At 40.5% G+C, this 19,977-nt stretch overlaps 1 protein-coding gene across 1 annotated transcript in view; it reads left to right on the top strand.

Moving 5' to 3' along the window:
• Window positions 1–19,977, top strand: part of LOC145401213 (zinc finger MYND domain-containing protein 11) — a 643,482-nt gene that overhangs the window by 557,115 nt on the left and 66,390 nt on the right. The window contains exon 14 of the mRNA XM_080273521.1: window positions 8,423–8,503. Coding sequence (XP_080129647.1) covers window positions 8,423–8,503 — 81 coding nt within the window. The remainder of the gene's footprint in view (window positions 1–8,422; window positions 8,504–19,977) is intronic.

The raw sequence follows: 19,977 nt of genomic DNA, 5'->3' as shown, positions 1-19,977 counted from the left end.
AGTGTATAAACAAGATGATAAAGTTGATGTACTCAAATACAAGTGGAAATACATGTAATCACTATCCTTATACTTAACACCATGTCAGTATTTTCACACTATGTAGAGTAGCAGATTAATCAGGGAGAGCAAACAATCCACCATCTCCATCCTGTGTATCCTCATACATGTGAAAATCCATTTGGTAATTCATTATGCTGATTCATTACCAAACAAATTTTTCATTACCAAATTGGCCCACACTTGGTAATGAAAAATACCAAATGGCATCCCTGACAGGGCAGGGGGGAGGGGGGGAGGAAGGAAGGGGTGAAGGGACCATGGTGTAACAGCTGTTCGGCGCCACGCGGCAATTTCAAATTACGGGTGGGAAAAAAGTCAGATTTTTTTTTCGAATTTTTTGCGTTTTTTTTTTTGCCCATTCTGGGAATATTGGATCCCCGGACAATTATGTCCGGTTAGTGGGGATGTTCGGATATTTGGATATTAGAGGGATTACTATATATATATACACACACATACATACATACATATATATACATATACACAGTACATAAGGTAAACCATACCTCTATATGCAATACCCCAGACTAGTGATCGGGGTAGAAATACCACCCTACCCTGGCTAACGATGACCAAACCCCAGTATGTCAATGAGTTTTTTTTTCTTTTTAACAATTTGGATGATATTTTAAACTTAAATATTGTGTTTAGGCTGATTTGTAAACTGTTGTTAGAGTTAGATTAATGTGTTATAGTTGTAGGAGGTGTGAACATTGTCATTTTGGGATACAGTTTACTAAGTTTGACTTTTTCCAGACTTATTTTTGATAGATTCTATTTTTGGGTTTAGGTGAGTTTTAAACTGCTTTAAGGCTTAGTTTAGCTTGTGTTAAGGCTATTTGGGGGTTTAGGTTAAGTAGAAACTTATTTTTGGACTCATTTGGGTGGGTTTAGGACTTGGTTGGTGGGGAAGCCCAAGGCTCTGAAACACATCCCTATACTTTACATGTTAGATCTACCCTGATATATGATCCCCCACCTAAAGATGGATTTGTTCTTAATGTATCCCATCGTAAAACCGGGGTTGACCTAAATACACAGTACTCCCCCCAAGTACACAGTTCTAAAGTATGCATTTTCGAAGTACGTGAATGAATTAATTGAGACCAAAATATCAAAAGTAGGCAGTTCTTCAAAGTACGCGGGCTTCTGCACAAGCTGATTTTCAGCCGCTCGAGTTGGGCGGCCATGTTTATGACATCAAAATACATCACGCATCCAAGCCAAGCACACCTACAAGCAGCTTCGTGAGGCTACAGACACAAGCTTTGGCTAAGCATTGCAATTTATGGCAGAAAATGTCGAAGAATTGGAACTTGCTGAAGAAAAACTGGAGAAAGAAAAGAAGACAATTCGGAAATAAAGAATGAATAGACAATGCAGTGACATCCTGGAAAGAAATCAGTACTGAGCAGATTCTTGGCACTAGGCATCCACTTTCAGGGGTGGCTGCAGATGCTAGTGAAGCTGCGAGTGGCAAGACTGACACCAAGAGTGAGGAAGTTCTGGTGCAGTTGCAAGGTGTGAGCTCTGCACTTGGCAGTGTGACAACCATGTCTGTGAGGGAAGTCTTGGACAGTGGTGAGAAGGAACTGACATTAGAAGAAATGGTTCAAGAGTTAGAAAGAGAAGATGCTGTGAGTGAAAGTGAAGACAAAGAAGAGCAGATCCTCAGGTATGTCAATCATAAAGATGCTGCCAGAGTCCTAGAGCAGGCAGAGATTCTGAAGAGCTTGATCAGGGAGGTCAGTCCTGACAACAGTGAGGGGTTGTCTGAGACCAACAAATTTGACAGGCTGGTTCACAAGTATAAGGAGATCTACAAAAATCACATTAACCACATGCACTAAGCTAGCATCACAACCTTCTTCAAGCAACGTTCACCTGCCATGGCAGACCCTGGTGCTGGGCCATCTGGTGAGCCAGATGTCAGGCTGTTTGGTGTCGGGCCATTTGGTGTCTGGTGGCACTCCTAATGCTGCCCCATCCCCATTCAGCAACTCATAATCAGACAAACTTGGCGAATAGCCATCTAACTCTCCCCTGGGGGCTGCCTCGGACCCCCATCAACTGCTTTTGGACTGCCTTCAGAATTTCAGATGTTAACATTGTGAGTTAAATTTTAATCAGTAAAATGCACAACTGTACATAAAAATATTTTTTTCATTATCCCAATGCATGTTTCCTATAAGTTTAATGCATGTTTTCTATAAGATTAACACATGTTTTCTTTAATACATACTTGTTTGAGGGTCAAAAATAGTGAATTTTTGGAAGTGTCATGGTCTAACCCTGTTTTTTACATTTACAGTATTTATCAATCCCAAGTACGCGATATCCAAGTACAGTACAATATGCCTTGTTAGTATGCAACCCCCTTGTACTTGGGAAGAGTACTGTATTTATATATATACAGTACAGTAAAACCTCTTTAAGTTGGAATAATTGGGGCTGAGGCCATTCCGACTTGACTAAAATTAACCTTATAGGAAATATGAGATTCCTGACTAACCAGAAACAAAAAACAAAAATCACTTGCCATGCTTGCAGAGGGTGTAATCCAAGCATAAGGAGGGCCTCTTGGTAGGATGTAGAGGTGCTAGGGGAGCATATGATCACTTCTGTGCAACATTGAAGAACAGTTCTCCTTTATATCATAAAACGTGCTCAGCTTCAGGTTAAACTCTGCACTTATGGAACACATATAGCTACCAACATCGATCCTTGCCAAAACTTTCAGCTTCTCATGAATGCTTAGGTTCTTCAGCTTCATTCCCTTCCTGCCTGAAGGAGCCTTGGGAGCCTTGGAAGCCATGCTGGGTAGGAATTAAAGTGTGGAATACGGAGTGGAATGTGAGAGAATACCGACTCGAGTAGTAGCAGATGCTAGACTGAGGCAGAGTGAGGTGGGAGGTTGCGGGACTTAGTAGAGCTGCCAAACAGAATGTACAGTACTGTACAGCACAGAAATCTGCTAGACTGGCCTAAACAGTGATAAAAATCCATCAGACTAATGGAATTAGGGAACTTTAAGGAAAATAATGCTAGATAGACTTTGCAATTATGCCAGATATAGAGTAAGGTTTATAATTTATTATCCCCTACATTTTTTTTTAAACCTCCTCATTTAACGGGCAAACTGCCGTATTAGCAACACAGGGTGGGAGGTGGCTGTTTGGCCCTCACACCGAGTTACTGCTTCCCTTAGCCGAGATTTCATGTCCTAAGGGTAGTTTTATGAGAGCTTTCTGACCAGTGTAGCAACATGAATCCTCACAGCCTAGAATGATGCATCTTCATTCCAAGATGGGCTTTCCGTTAGATGTTATTTTACGACTTTGGGGAAAATTTCTGATATTTTATTTGACCAATTTTGAACATTTTGAATTATTTTCATTAACGATTTTCATGTACCATTATGATGTGAATAATTCTAACTTACAGGATGCCGATTTGCAAAGGTTTTACTCTCTCTCTCTTTCTCTAATGTACATATATATATATATATATATATATATGGAGCCTCTGTGGTACAGCATTAGAGTGTGCGTTTTCATAATGTGGGAGAACGAGAGTTTGGGCCCTCCAGGTAATAAACTTTGGGACCGTTCTTCCAGCCACGTACTGCTCTGGCTGACATAAGGGGTGCTGTGGTTGAACCAGTGCTGTGTACTATAAAGTATGTTTGCACGCAGTTGGCTTGTGCAGGCTGATTACACTTGGTTGACAGACCACACACACATGCAAAGCCACTGCAACACTACAATCACACTTACAAGCACTTCTCACCCTACATACAATCTCTTCCAGACGGCCAAAGCCACTCGGGAGAGATACATAGGCTGTATCATTCCCATTTCAGTCGGGATAGGTCGGTCCTGCAGTGGACACTCAAACGGCTGATGAGATGAGAGAGAGAGAGAGATATATATATATATATATATATATATATATATATATATTGCCAGACTCCTTAATCCTGTAAGGGGTGGCCACAAACAAATTACTTCCATGTTGCCCTATCCCCCGCCATTTCACTGCCCTACTTCCAGCTCACACAACCCCCTCTCATATACCTCTCCACTCCATCCCTCCATCTCATCCTTGGCCTCCCGCTTCCTCTCCCTCCCTTCACCTCACTCACACACACTCTCCTCATTAGTCTCTCACTCTCCATCCTCTCCACATGGCCAATCCACTTCAGTGTGTTTCTCCTAATGCTTCTCCTGACATCCACATCCACACCACAATGATCCTTCACTTCCTCGTTTGTCAATCTTTCTCTCCATGTGACTCCACATGCTCCTTTCAAATAACTCATTTCCACAGCTCTCACTCTTGACTTCCATCCCTCCGACAAGGTTCAAGCTTCACTTCCATATATTACAGTTGGTATCACAATACTGTCATGTAGTAACTTTTTCACTTCCATGCTCACTTCCGTGTTTCTTATCAATGCTTTCAAGGAACTAGCAACCTTTCTTCCTTGTTGTACCCTTTCAAGCACTTCACCCTCTAAACTTCCATCCTTACTCATCACACTACCCAGGTACTTAAATGCACTCACATTTTCCATTTCCTCTTCATCCAGCATCACTGTACATTCACTGACTTCACCTCTCACAAGACCATTACTCTTCCCTACATTCACCTTTAGATTCCTTTTCTTACACACTGTCCCAAACTCATCCACCAAGCCTTGCAGCTTCCCTTCGTCATCACTTAACACAGTATCATCTGCAAACAACAGTACAGGGGAGTTTCCAAACACTGCCCCCTCTCATTAGGGCTGCTCCAACATCCACTACCCTACCTTGTATCTGTTTTATAACCCATCCATATACAGATTGAACAAACTTGGAGACATGACACATCACTGTTTCAATCCAACTTTCAGATAGAAAAATTCACTCAGTTCACTATTCACATGCACTGCAGCCATAGCACCCTCATACATACTCTTCACGGCCTTCAACAGTTTCCCATCTACTCCATATATTCTTAATACTTTCCACAATCCTTGTCTATCCACCCTGTCATATGCTTTCTCCAAATCCATGAAGGCTGCATACAACTTCCTTCCTTTCTCCAGAAACTTCTTCACTAAAGATCTGAGAATGAATATCTGATCTATACAACCTCTTCCCTTCCTAAAACCTCCCTGTTCTTCTCCAACTAATTCCTCAGTTATTTCCCTAACTCTGTCAGTAAGTATCCTACCATATACTTTTCCTATTACACTAAGAAGACAAATGTCCCCATAATTACCACATGCTTCTTTTTCCCCTTTTCCTTTGTACAGGGGAATAATTATCCCTGACTTCCAGTCATCTGCGACTCTACCTGTATATATATATATATATATATATATATATGGGAGATCTGAATGCTAGAGTGGGAAATGTGGTAGTTGAAGGTGTAGTTGGTATGCATGGTGTGCCTGGAAGAAATGAAAATGGGGAACGAATGATAGGGATGTGCATTGAGTGAGAGATGGTGATTGGAAATACCTTGTTTGAGAAGAAAGATATAACTATACATGGGTGAGACAGGAGGGTGGAAGGGTGCAGGAGCTACGCGCAGGCAGCTGGCGGCAACTCCACTCATCCACTAGTGACGGGCGATACTCACTTTTTTCAATAATTGATTATTTCGATTACTTTTACCTTAAAATAGATGTTACATGAATATATCAGTAGAGAATAAAGTATAAAATTTTATGATCTTCAGTAAGCTCACTCTCTCTCAGCCCGGTGCCAACCAGGCCACCACAGCCTCGCATAAAATGATGAAGTGCATGCATAATTGCGTTTCTCACCGAATTTAGGCCACTATGTGTAGCGAGCTGCATAAAATGAGTTAATTTCGCATAAACGGATAATTATTGAATGAATATTTCGCCGCTTGCATAAATGGAGAAACGCATAAACTGAACATGCATAAATGGGGGCCCTATTGTATATATACAGATGATTATTTTTTGTGTTGTGGATCAAGGATTCCATAGATTATAATGTGTGAATATTTGTTCTTATTTTGCCAGGTATGCTGTTGATAGCTTTTTTCTCCTTTTATGTTTTCTTATGCATTGTTTCTGAATCCTATCTTACTACATCCTTATTGGTGTGAAATAAGACTGATGATGATGACAGTTTTTTTTTTTACTCAGTACATCAACTCCTGTACATTACCTTAACCCCTCCATGGCTGCCGGCATCAAATGATGTTTAGCCGATAAGTGGCCGCAGGTGTCGTTTGAGTGCGGCCTATAAAAAACAGCGAAAATTTTTGGGAAGTGAATGAACATTCTGAACGTCTTCAGACTGACCTACACTACATTTCCATACACCTCATCAAGCAATTCAAAGCCTGCTGCTGTGATGAGTGGATTTTCAATTTTTTCGCTCTTGGCCATGCCTAAACAAGCACAAGTACACCCATTATCTTGACCCAGGCAGCAAATATCATCTTTGTCCTCTCTTGCAAAACACACACAACCACCTGTTTACAATTATGAATTAATACAGGCACAAACAAATAAAACATGATAATAAGAGAAAAATACATTTTTGTCTTGGTATCTTTACCTATTTGCTTAGGTGTATTGTACTGGTTTGGATCATTCGATGCAGTGCAACTTGTAGAAAACTGTGAAAACTTTCGGGAAGTGAACGAACATCTGGGACATGAGACTGACCTTCACTTCGTGCTCTCACACCCCGTTTGTTAGTTCACCACCTGCTGCCATGACGAGCGGATGTATGATTTTTTCGCTCGTGGCCATGCCTAAACACACATAGTTACACCCATTATCTTGACCCAGACAGAAAATATCATCTTTCTCCTCCCTTGCAAAACACACACAACCACCATGTTTATGATATAAATAAACACAGGCATAAACAAAAAAGACATGAAAATAAAAGAAAAATTAATTTCTGTTTGGTATATTTACCAATTTGCTCAGGTTTGTTGCACTGTTTTGAATAATTTTACATATTCTTTGCCTTTTATAAGCATGACAGGAAAGTTTTCTGTGCTCATGTGATGCTTTCGTGGGTGGAAAGGACGTCCTTCCCTTCCTGCTAATCAGCTCATGTTAGGTGCGAATGGCAGGTTGTCTCGCGATTCTGACCGTGTAAAGTGTTGGGAAACATCCAGCTGTACCATTGTTCCTTACCCAGGCAGAAAATATCATACTTTCCCACACTTACAACAGATGGACAGGAACACATAATGCAAAAATAACAAGGTAAACTGATAGAGAAAGGTCAACGTGTCATTACGGAAAAAATACATTTTCCCCCGTCTGTAAATGTACTTATTTCTGCTTTGTCTCTCCATTCGTAATAATTAGACTTATTCATAGTTTTGAAACTGCATTACCATTCTGTTTTTAGCCATACACGTGGTGTGGGAGCGGCAAGCTGCGACTCAACTTTCCTATTCCTAATCAGATCTTACCCTCCACTTTCATCCGCCGTGGGAGAGCCTAGCCTTGGGGAACGGCAATTTTCTCATTTAGGACTGAAAATTCAACCCTTTCACTCCCTTTTCCAAGCACGGGCACAACAATAACATAAATAACTCGACACTACCATAAACATATATCAAAAAGGTGAAAAAATATTCATAATTTTTTTTCGAGCCAATCCTAACATATTATGTACTGAAATCATTTGATATCATCATATCTAATATATATGCAACATTTCAGCACCATTCACATTGTTTTTGGGGGTTAAAAAAAAAATATAACAACACATATGATGTTGCAGCGTGGCAGCGCCTCACGGCGGTGGGTATCAGTTGCTGATATTTCTGCAACTTTCACACTCCATTGCAAGCCACAGACTGGGTCTAGGAAGCTGGGATTTGCACTGTTAGGTGCATCTGACCTTTCTCTTCAATATGGCAAGAAAAAAAAATCAATTTTCGAAACTTCAGAATTGGACCCGGCGTCGGCCTGGGGTGCTTGTAAAATTCTAGACCCACGGCTACAGAGGGGTTAAGAACATTCAGGTAGTAATGATAAAGTACTGGGAAACCAGTCAGCCAGTTCAGAAATGGAGGATTTTGTGTTTTGAATAAGCAGAGTTGGAAAATATGTATTTCTCTGTCTCATCCATCATAACCTCCTGGCGATGATCATGGGAATCTGAAATAAAAGACCTTAAAGAAAACAAGACAAGTGTGGCCATACACTCACAGAGTCTGTAGTCTTGGTAAGCTTTTTAGAAGCATTGATAAAGTTTTAACATTTTTTTTTTTTTTCCTGTTATTGTAAATGTACAGGTATGCATCTTTTTAACAGCTACACATTTGTTCTGTGTCTGTTTTAAATTGTACCTTTTTACAGATGGCACTGGAAGAGTTTGGTGAGAGAGCTAACAAGAGGACAAAGGACACAGAAAAAGCTATGAGAGATCTTGCTGAGAAGGTGAGGCCATGATTAGTAACAGTTGATGTAATTTTGAAGTAGAATTTTATGTAAGATTATTCGCAAGTACATGTACATAATTACCTTTTAGCAACATTTTTGTAAGGGTTTTGACTCAGGGTCAGTAAACTCTTTCGTATCCAGCGTAAAGTTGCCAAGGAGGAGGTGGTAGTTGATGCACTGATGGTGATGTAACAAGCACTTAATGGCCCTAATGGGCCGCTGAGTGCTTGCCACCAAGACACGCACTGACACCAAACTTGACCCGGACCTGCTCTGACATACACGTATTGGGCATGCCCATGTGAAATTTCAGCTTGTTCCACTTTGTGGTATGATCTATAGAGGGTTCCCAATGTCTGGCAAAAAATTGGACACAAAAGTGCGTTTGGTTCGTGTGCAACTGACCGCAAGCAATTATAATTTACACCATGGTTCTCAGCTTATCGTTCCACATCTTTTGAAATATGGAACCTCAAAATCCAAAAGGGCCAAATGTGGACAGACACAAACACAGACAACACTTGTTTGCGTAGTATTATTGATACCCTCACCAATCCCCCAAGGAGGGTCCAACTCCCTTAAAAGCCCTATACCTATACAATATAGCTGTTCAGACATAGAAAGACAACCTTTAATACTGTAATAAGCATCATAAAATGTCATAGTGCTGTATAGTGCGTTCTCAATGGTACAAGTAGCTACAGCATACTCAGTATAGTATAACTTATGGGAAAAATGAAGTTTGCTGTTTGACTACCACCAGCTTATACAGTTAATACTATGCAAAGGAATTATAAACAAAAATAAAGGCTAGCTACATACAGTAGGCCCTTCATGCATACTCAGTATGTGTTTGTACACCAACCAGCCTATGCAGTCATTTATTAAACTAGGGGTACCATGCAAACCAATCCTGTGTATGTAGGGATATGTTTTTCATTATAAAAGCTCACATTGACAGACCATAGCATAATTTGTCTGTCATCCCCCCCCTCTCTGTTTTGCTCTCACTTTTCCTCTTCAATTTTCTCCATTCCATTTTTCCTTTCCTTTCCTCCTCTTTCACCTGCTTTTAGCTATGTCTATCCATCTATCTATTGCCAGATGCCTTAATCCTGTAAGGGGTGGACACAAACAAATCGCCTCAATGTCATCCTGTCCCCCAGCATTTCATTGCCCTGCTCCCAGCTCACAGTTTGGAGACAATACTATTTAAGCTGATGCAGCCAGTTTTGGCCTCAATGCAACTGACATAAAGCGTTAACTCTCTCTCTCTCTCGGTGGAGGTGGGTTGAAATTTTTTGTATAAACTTGGGCCCTCCGCAGTTCTAGTGAAGGAGTTGATGATGATGATTAAGGGGAATTCTAGCACACCCAGGTTCAGATCCCCGCTGGGGCAGGGAACAGTTTAAGGATTTGAATTTCATAAAATCAGACTTTACTGATCTACCAAAACACCCGCCGACATGTCATAAAAATACCCCAGCTAATACCAATACACCAGTCATGTATAAGACAGCCCTAGCATGTATTCAATATGGACAGTGGGTGTTAATGCCAGTGGTGACATGTAGAGAGGTGTATGGTATGTTGGAGGACTACTGGGCCTTGGGAGCAGGCTGTGAAGCCTATGCCTAGAGTCGGACACAAAAATATCTCTATATATATCTATCTATCTATCTATCTATCTGTATATATATATACAGTATGACAGTATTGTGATACCAACTCTAACATATGGAAGTGAAGCTTGGACGTTGCTGGAAGGACACAAGTCAAGAGTGAGAGCAGTGGAAATGAGTTATTTAAGAGGAGCCTGTGGAGTCACATGGAGAGACAGGCTGACGAATGAGGATATTAAGGAGCGTTGTGGTGTGGATGTGGATGTGGATGTGATAGGAAGCGTTATGAGGAACACACTGAGGTGGTTTGGCCATGTGGAGAGGATGGAGGGTGAAAGACTGACGAAGAGAGTGTATGTGAGTGAGGTGGAGGGGGGAAGAGCGAGGGGGAGGACGAGGATGAGATGGATGGATGGGGTGGAGAGGTATATGAGAGAGGGGTGTGTGAATTGGGAGCAGGGCAGTGAAATGGTGGGGGACAGGGCGACGTGGAGGCAATTTGTTTGTGGCCACCCCAAATGGGATTGAGGTGTCTGGCAATATATATATACATATATATATATATATATATATATATATATATATATAATTTTAGCATCAAAAAATTTTCAGCAGATTTTTACAAATTGGTGCCCATTTGCTGTGATGGATAGTAATGCATGAGCAGCAACAGATAATGATGCATGATGGGTTTTGAAGCAATGGATAATGACGCATGCCAGATTTTGCAGTAACAGATAATGATGCATGTTGGGTTTTGCAGCAGTGGATAATGACACATGTTGGGTATTGCAGCAACGGATAATGATGTAACTCTCAATTCTTGTAATAGGTGAGTCTTGAGTTTTTATTGTTATTTTGATAATTGAAGAGCAGGAAGAGTTAAAGATGAATACAGGGAGTTGATCTTGATTTATTATCTTCAGAGAAAGCCTTAAGTTGAGCAGCGTATAATACAGAGACAATATACTTAGTAAGTCTAGTTGGACCCCTCTTTTTAACCTTCTTCTCCCTACTACCTTCCGTTTCTATGGTCTGTCTCCTTCTGCCCTGAAAATCCTACATTCTCATTTTAGCAGGGGTTGTGTCACGTGGAATAAACTGATGTGAAGTTTCTAGACGCCTGTGTGTGAGTATGTGTGTGTATGAGCACGATGCGTTGTTCGTGTGCCTATCTCGCTGACACACTACCTATCTCATCCCCTGACTTGCTGCTTCCGGTGTATTGTCAACATTCCTTCACTTAGGGTTGCAAGCTCATATCCCATTCCCAAGCTTGCCTGGTGGTCTGTCTATCTATCTATGTATCTATCTATCATGTTTTCTATAATGAACTGTATTTATAATATGGAGTCCTGACATTGCTCAGTCATGCCGCTGGAGGTCCTCCTACAATAATCATTATTGACATATGCTAATCCATTAATACATAATAGTCTTCTTAACTCTTAATATATAATATTGATTATAATATTGTACAGGTATAATATTCATGGAAATATTCCAATGATCTAGTAATACAGTATTACATTTTAAACAAGTTGTATACATAATTGAATAAATGCACTAAAGTTAAACTATTGTACTGTAATACAGTTTGTAAATCGGTTACTGTATGGCATTTGGTTATTGTATGACATTTTGTGTATGTATAATAGTAAAATGCATATATGCAAGAAAAAAAAAGTTTAAAGTTAAGATTATGGTAAGAGCTATTAATAGTTTATTTAAAGATAATGCTACTGGTATAGCCAACCTCTATATCATGGGTCATTCTTCTTTGTATTTATATATACGGAGGGGGGTGCAAGGAACAGCGTGGTGGAATGAAGAAGTGAAACAGGCTGTGGCACAAAAGAAGAAAGCATACAATGAATGGATGAGAAATAGGGGCGTGGAAGAAGTTGAGAGGCGGAAGAGAGAGTTATATGTGGAAAGAAAGAGAGAGGTGAAAAGATTAGTAAGAGAGAGTAAGAAGAGAGTGGATGAGGAATTTGGAAAGAATTTGAGTGTAAAGTGGAGGGACTGTAAGAAAATGTTCTGAAGAGAAGTGAAAAGAGTAAGACAGGGTGGAAGTGAAGTTAGCAGGGGAGTGAAAGATAAAAATGGTAGATTACTAGTGGAGCAGGGAGAAAAAGTGAGCAGATGGAGAGAACACTTTAAGGAATTGTTGAACGTAGAGGATGGAAGTAATGCGAGTATAAGTGGCTGGGGAATGGCTGGGAGAAGGAGGGAGGTGAGAAGACAGGAAGAAATCAGTAGGATAGAAGTTGTGGAAGCAATGAAGAAAGTTAAATCGGGGAAAGCCCCAGGAATTGATGGAGTGTGTGGTGAAATGCTGAAGCATGGGGGAGAGATAGTAGTAGAATGGATGTGGAAGATGTGCAGATTGGCCTGGGAGGAAGGTAGAGTCCCGGAGGATTGGAAGTCAGGTATAATTATTCCCATGTACAAAGGAAAAGGGGAAAAAGAAGTGTGTGGTAATCATAGGGGCATTTGTCTTCTTAGTATAATAGGAAAAGTGTACGGTAGGATACTTATAGACAGAGTTAGAGAAAGAACAGAGAAATTAGTTGGAGAAGAACAGGGAGGCTTTAGGAAGGGAAGAGGTTGTGTAGATCAGATATTCATTCTTAGATCTTTAGTGGAAAAGTTTCTAGAGAAGGGAAAAAGTTGTATGCGGCTTTCATGGATTTGGAGAAAGCATATGACAGGGTGGATAGACAAGGATTGTGGAAAGTGTTAAGAATATATGGAGTAGATGGGAAGTTGTTGAATGCTGTGAAGAGTATGTACGATGGTGCGAAGGCTGCAGTGCGTGTAGATGGTGAACTAAGTGAATTTTTCTCTCTGAAAGTTGGGTTGAAACAGGGATGTGTCATGTCTCCATGGTTGTTCAATCTGTACATGGATGGGGTAATAAAAGAGGTACAAGGTAGGGTAGTGGATGTTGGAGTGGCCCTGGTGAGAGAGGATAGTGTTTGGAAACTCCCTGTACTGTTGTTTGCAGATGATACTGTGTTGTTGAGTGAAGACGAAGGGGAGCTGCAAGGCTTGGTGGATGAGTTTGAGAGAGTGTGTAAGAAACGGAATCTAAAGGTGAATGTAGGGAAGAGTAAAGTGATGGTCTTTGAGAGAGGTGAAGTTAGTGAATGTACAGCGAGGTTGGATGGTGAGGAATTGGAAAATGTGAGTACGTTTAAGTACTTGGGTAGTGTGATGAGTAAGGATGGAGGGTGAAGTGCTTGAAAGGGTACAGCAGGGAAGAAAGGTTGCTGGTTCTTTGAAAGCAGTGATAAGAAACAGGGAAGTGAGCATGGAAGTGAAAAAGTTACTAAATGACAGTATTGTGATACCAACTCTAACGTACGGAAGTGAAGCTTGGACATTGTTGGAAGGACACAAGTCAAGAGTGAGAGCAGTGGAAATGAGTTTTTAAGAGAAGCCTGTGGAGTCACGTGGAGAGACAGGCTGACGAATGAGGGTATAAAGGAGCGTTGTGATGTGGATGTGATAGGAAGCTTTATGAGGAACACACTGAGGTGGTTTGGCCATGTGGAGAGGATGGAGGGTGAAAGACTGACGAAGAGAGTGTGCGTGAGGTGGAGGGGGGAAGAGGGAGGGGGAGGCCGAGGATGAGATGGAGGGATGGGGTGGAGAGGTATATGAGAGAGGGGGATGTGAGTTGGGAGCAGGGCAGTGAAATGGCAGGGGACAGGGCGACTTGGAGGCGATTATATATATATATATATATATATATATATAATTAATACTATATACTATGTACACTTCATTCAGGGGGGGTTAACTTGGATGTTAACTCTACCCCCCACTAAATACTGACTCCAAATTTGCAATTCTTGCATGCATTCTGTGTATTGCAAACAGCACTACTGCAAATACAATGCAGAAGATTATAAAGACAATAGGTGCTGGGCTATACACATAATATGGGTTGAACATACTCAAACTCAAATCTTCCCAGGGCTTCATTGTTTCATTGATCAGTTGCATAGTTTCAAACTTAGGTGAAGTCAACTTAATACTTGTGCTCATGTTGAGGTCCATATCAGTCACTGGGTGGAAATGTTTGTGTGTATGATTGAGGATGGCATAGTGATTGATGGTGGATAAAGTGGACATGGATGGTATAAATACCGCACAGTAGTCTGGTGCTATGTATAATCCTGAGGCTGAAGTATGAGATGGTGGTATATCTGGACAGGCTATGTAAACTGATGTATTATGAGTGAAATAAAAAAACTGTGAGTGTCCGATGCATTGATGGTGTACAAGCTTATCTGGAGCAAAAGTGAAATTGCAATGGTTATGAATATTGAGATTTCCTATGATAGCCATTTCACAAGGGACTGTATCAGTAGGCTGAAACGTGAAAATATACGCAGGACAAAGGTGAACAGCACGTAAGGATGTGCGGCACTTTCATTCAATTGTTGATTCACTTACAAAAGTGACAGTGTTCTGTCTCTTGGAGACCATGATGAGTTCGGTGTCTGTGTTGATGTTGATGATGACCAAAGTGTTATTATTCTTAGAAGGAAGGGGTGTATTTGGTAAACTGTGAACAGGTCATCAGTTATGAATGGTACATGAACTACTACTGATGTTGGTGTTAATGTTGCTTCTAAATATGGATAATATTGCATGAATTCCCTACTTCGGAACAAAGGCTTCAATTTACGTTTATGTATGCCCTAACTAATTATCTGACGTAGCTCATGAACTGGAAGTAAGTCAATTGTGATCTTGCCATCACCAGCATTCGAAATTCCTTGCAGAAGTGCCCTGTAATGAACTCTAGTGTTGTCTAATTGTAGTAGAATTGTGTCAGTATGTTCTGTAATGATGGAGAAGTGTTGAAAAAGTGTTATGTTACCTTCCATTTCATTTATTTTATTTACACTTTCAAGAGCTATGTTTTCTGCTGTTTTCAGATTTTTCACGATTGTCTTCATTTGCTGAGTTATGTCCTGTGATGAATTTATCTTGGTATGTTAGTACCTGAGCTATTTTATTAAATTTGTTGTTTATTTCTTTAAGGTCTTCCTCTGTAGCCAATCCAAAGGTGTTCCCAAGAACTGCGCCACCCAGGTCGAACAAACCGCGCTTTTGGAGAGTACGTGTGATGTTGTTCTTGTCGCTCAATACCTCCGTTCCATGAGATGGGAGATCTTGGATCATGATGAGCATAGTTGACTTAGCCTGTTCTATTTTCCATTTCGCTAACTTCACTATTCATCCACTTCTTTTGTGTTATGTGCTTGTGAAACATAGCCTCCTATCATGAAGTCCAGGGTTCTCATGGGTCTTGCGATATTTTCTAGATAAGAAGGGTAATTCATATAAGTAATCCAGACTTATTTCAGTACTCATGACATCTTTTACAACTGAAGTCGTGGCCGTTGGAGCTATGAGGCATCCTTGTCGTACTATGTGTTGGGGGCCTAAGTGAACATATCCTCTTGCTATGTAGAGGAGAATCCATAGCATAAGTCCCTTCATCATTACCTACCGACAAAAAAATCTATTAATTTTCTAATATGGTCATGCTGTGGTCGATGATATTGATGTGCGTTACGGTTGATTAACGTAGAACAATAACTTGATTGTTATTTCATTTATAGAAGGAGTTTAAATCGATATTTAAATCTCGTAAATGATGTACTGTAGATTTTATTGGAACAGTTGCACCTATGTTTGATTGTTTGGTATATGACCTTAATTTATTTTTGTAATCATTGTTGTTTTCTTGATTGGTTTCATGAGTTACGTTCGCTTGTTCAGTTGTATCCGAGGCTGAATAATTATTGGATAGTTCCCTTGAAACTCGTTTTAAATGGTCAATATGAACTTGCTTCTCTTCGCCACTAGACAGTGACTTAATTAAAACTTTGTTTGCTTTTATGGTAATTACTCTATGGGCCCCTCAAATTTTGGGAATAATTTATTGTCTCTCGTATGAATGATACCATAAACAATGTCTCCTAAGCTGATAGGTGAATCTCTTGCCTTCTTGTTAAATGCCTCCGTCATTTCTTCCTTGGACATCGTTAATTGTTTTTTTGACTCTCTTTATGTATGTCCTGGAATTCACGGAAACGGAGTTTAGAGTAATCATCGTAATTGTATATGGACAGACTGTCACCTTCTAGGAGCTCATATGGTAATTTTTTATCTGTCCCATATATAATGAAATGTGGTGTGTCACCTATGGATTTATTTATAGATGCAGGGTGATAGGCTAAAACGTTAACCTTTTTGATGTTGTATTGTTTACATATTTCTTGTAAGATATCAGAATTAAATTCTCCACCGTTATCACTTATTAGTACCTTTTAGTGCTGTTTTATCTTTAATTGGAGCTAAAATGACATAACGGGAAAAATGATCTGTTGCTACGAATAGGTATTGGTTATTATTGTATGATAATGGCATCTTGAGTAAATCAACAGCGACAACGTCCCATGGTTGATGTGGTACAGGGTAATTACACATTGGTGCAGGTGAAACTGGATATCCTTTGTGCTTTGCACATGATTTGCATCTGTCTTTATGATTGTTTATATCTTTTTGTAATGTTGGCCAGTAATATAACAACTGGGCTTGTTTGAATGTCCTGTCTTTCCCAGGATGTCCTGCATGTGGGCTATCGTGTATCGTTTGTAATACTTGAGGTATCATGTCATTAGGTACTACCAACTGGTTAGTATTTCTTTGGCGTTTTTGTTGTCCTGGGTTGTATAAAGTATTATTGATTATTGTGAATTGTTCGAGTGGTACATGCAGTTTGGGTAATTGTATATCATCTCCACTTTCTAACTTGTATATAACTTTAGACCATATTGGATCAAGTATTTGTGCTTTTGCGATATCATCATGGTTTGGTATATTTCCTTTGAGATCTAATGCCGCGACCTGAATTGTGTTCAGGTTCCTAGATAATGCGTTGGCTACAATGTTCATTTTTCCTTGTTTATAATGAATTTTTGCATTGTAGTTTTCGACTGTACATTTCCATCTTGCTCTCCTCGCAGAGAGGAGTTTTTCTTTAAAAGACTGACTAAGAGGGTGTATGTAGGTGAGGTGGAGGGAGGGAGAGGGAGGGGTAGACCGAGGATGAGGTGGAGGGATGGAGTTGAGAGGTATATGAGGGAGGGGGGGGTGAGTTGGGGGGAGGGTAGTCAAATGGTGGGTGACAGAGTGACTTGGAGGCGTTTTGTCTGCGGCCACCCTTTGCGGGATTAGGGCGTTGGGCTATAGATAGATAGATAGATAGACTAATAGTTTATGGTCAGTGAATAAGTGTATTTCGTAACCATGTACCAAATCTCGAAACTTTTGTAATGCAAAAACCACTGCAAGTGCCTCTTAAGTCTGTAGTGCAGTAATTTTTCTCTGCACCTTTTGTTTGTCTGCTGGCAAATGCAATTGGTTGATTCTTTCCTCTTTTATCTTCCTGCGTCAGTACAGCCCCTAATCCTTTAACTGATGCGTCTGTACAGATAATAAATGATTTCGTGAAATCCGGATATGCCAAACAAGGTGCATTTGTTAGTTTAATTTTTAGATTGTTAAATGCTTGTTTTGGTTCTTCCCATTGGAATATAGCTTCTTTTTTGAGTAGTTGGAATAGAGGAAAGGCTATATGAGAGAATTGTGGTACGAATGACCTATAGTACCCAGCTAGACCTAAAAATTGTCTTACTTCGTCAGTCGTAGTGGGTTCAGGAAAATTTCTCACTGCCTGTATTTTGTTATCAGTGGTGTGAATACCATTGGAACTTAATTTGTGGCCTAAGAAATTTATTTCCTTAGAGCAAAATTTGCGTTTAGAAAGCTTAATTTTTAAACCAGCATCACCAAGCTTTTGAGATGTTCTGTAATATTTTTTGTTGCGATTATAATATCGTCAAGATAAACAAATATTCCTTGTCCTAAAATTCCGGACAATATGTAATTCATAAGACACTGAAATGTGCATGGGACTGTCCTCAGTCCCATCGGCATCCTTGTATATTGATAGTGTCCTCTATTCGTGGAAAAGGCAGTGTATTTACATCACTCCTGTTTAACCGGAATTTGGTAATAACCATTTAGTAGATCGATTGTGGAAAATACACTATTTTCCGGTCCAGTATTCTGTAGGATGTCGCTTAGCAATGGCATGGAAAATCGGTCAGGGATCGTGTGATTGTTTAGTTTACGGTAATCTACTACCGCACACATTTCTCCATTTCGTTTGGGCACGAAGAATAATGGGGCATTCCACAGGGAGACTGATGGTTCAATAATTCCAAGTTTTAACATTTCATCGACATACTGATTTGCAAGTGTATGCTGAGATTGTGGGATGTGGTAGGCTGGTACGAAAATTGGTGGTGTTTCTGGGTGCAAATTAATCTTGTGATTAATCAGGTTAGTACACCCTAATTTTTCTCCAGGTAATGCTACGGTGTCCCTGTGTGTTTCCAGCAGGGTTAACAAATCATTTTCTTCATCAAATTCTATCTATCTATCTATTGCCAGACGCCTCAATCCCGTTTGAGGTGGCCACAAACAAATCGCCTCCAAGTCGCCCTGTCCCCCGCCATTTCACTGCCCTGCTCCCAGCTCACACCCCCATCTCTCATATACCTCTCCACCCCATCCCTCCATCTCATCCTCGGCATCCCCCTCCCTCTTCCCCCCTCCACCTCACTCGCATTACTCTCTTCGTCAGTCTTTCACCCTCCATCCTCTCCACATGGCCAAACCACCTCAGTGTGTTCCTCATAACGCTTACTATCACATCCACATCACAACGCTCCTCTATATCCTCATTCGTCAGCCTGTCTCTCCATGTGACTCCACAGGCTCCTCTTAAATAACTCATTTCCACTGCTCTCACTCTTGACTTGTGTCCTTCCAACAACGTCCAAGCTTCACTTCCATACGTTAGAGTTGGTATCACAATGCTGTCATGTAGTAACTTTTTCACTTCCATGCTCACTTCCCTGCTTCTTATCACTGCTTTCAAAGAACCAGCAACCTTTCTTCCCTGCTGTACCCTTTCAAGCACTTCACCCTCCAAACCTCCATCCTTACTCATCACACTACCCAAGTACTTAAACGTACTCACATTTTCCAATTCCTCACCATCCAACCTCGCTGTACATTCACTGACTTCACCTCTCTCAAAGACCATCACTTTACTCTTCCCTATGTTCACCTTTAGATTCCATTTCTTACACACTCTCCCAAACTCATCCACCAAGCCTTGCAGCTCCCCTTCGTCTTCACTCAACAACACATTATCATCTGCAAACAACAGTACAGTACAGGGAATTTTCAAACATTATCCTCTCTCACCAGGGCCACTCCAACATCCACTACCCTACCTTGTACCTCTTTTATTACCCCATCCATGTACAGATTGAACAACCATGGAGACATGACACATCCCTGTTTCAACCCAACTTTCAAAGAGAAAAATTCACTTAGTTCACCATCCACACGCACCGCAGCCTTCGCACCATCGTACATACTCTTCACAGCATTCAGCAACTTCCCATCTACTCCATATATTCTTAACACTTTCCACAATCCTTGTCTATCCACCCTGTCATATGCTTTCTCCAAATCCATGAAAGCTGCATACACCTTCTTTCTCTTCTCTAGAAACTTTTCCACTAAAGATCTAAGAATGAATATCTGATCTACACAACCTCTTCCCTTCCTAAAGCCTCCCTGTTCTTCTCCAACTAATTTCTTTGTTCTTTCTCTAACTCTGTCCATAAGTATCCTACCATACACTTTTCGTATTATACTAAGAAGACAAATGCCCCTATG

This window comes from Coenobita brevimanus, chromosome 55, assembly GCF_032717465.1.
Source record: "Coenobita brevimanus isolate Jiangsu-jjx chromosome 55, ASM3271746v2, whole genome shotgun sequence".
NCBI lineage: Eukaryota > Metazoa > Arthropoda > Malacostraca > Decapoda > Coenobitidae > Coenobita > Coenobita brevimanus.
Note: the sequence above shows the minus strand (reverse complement) of the source record. Positions and strands in the feature narration are given on the sequence as shown.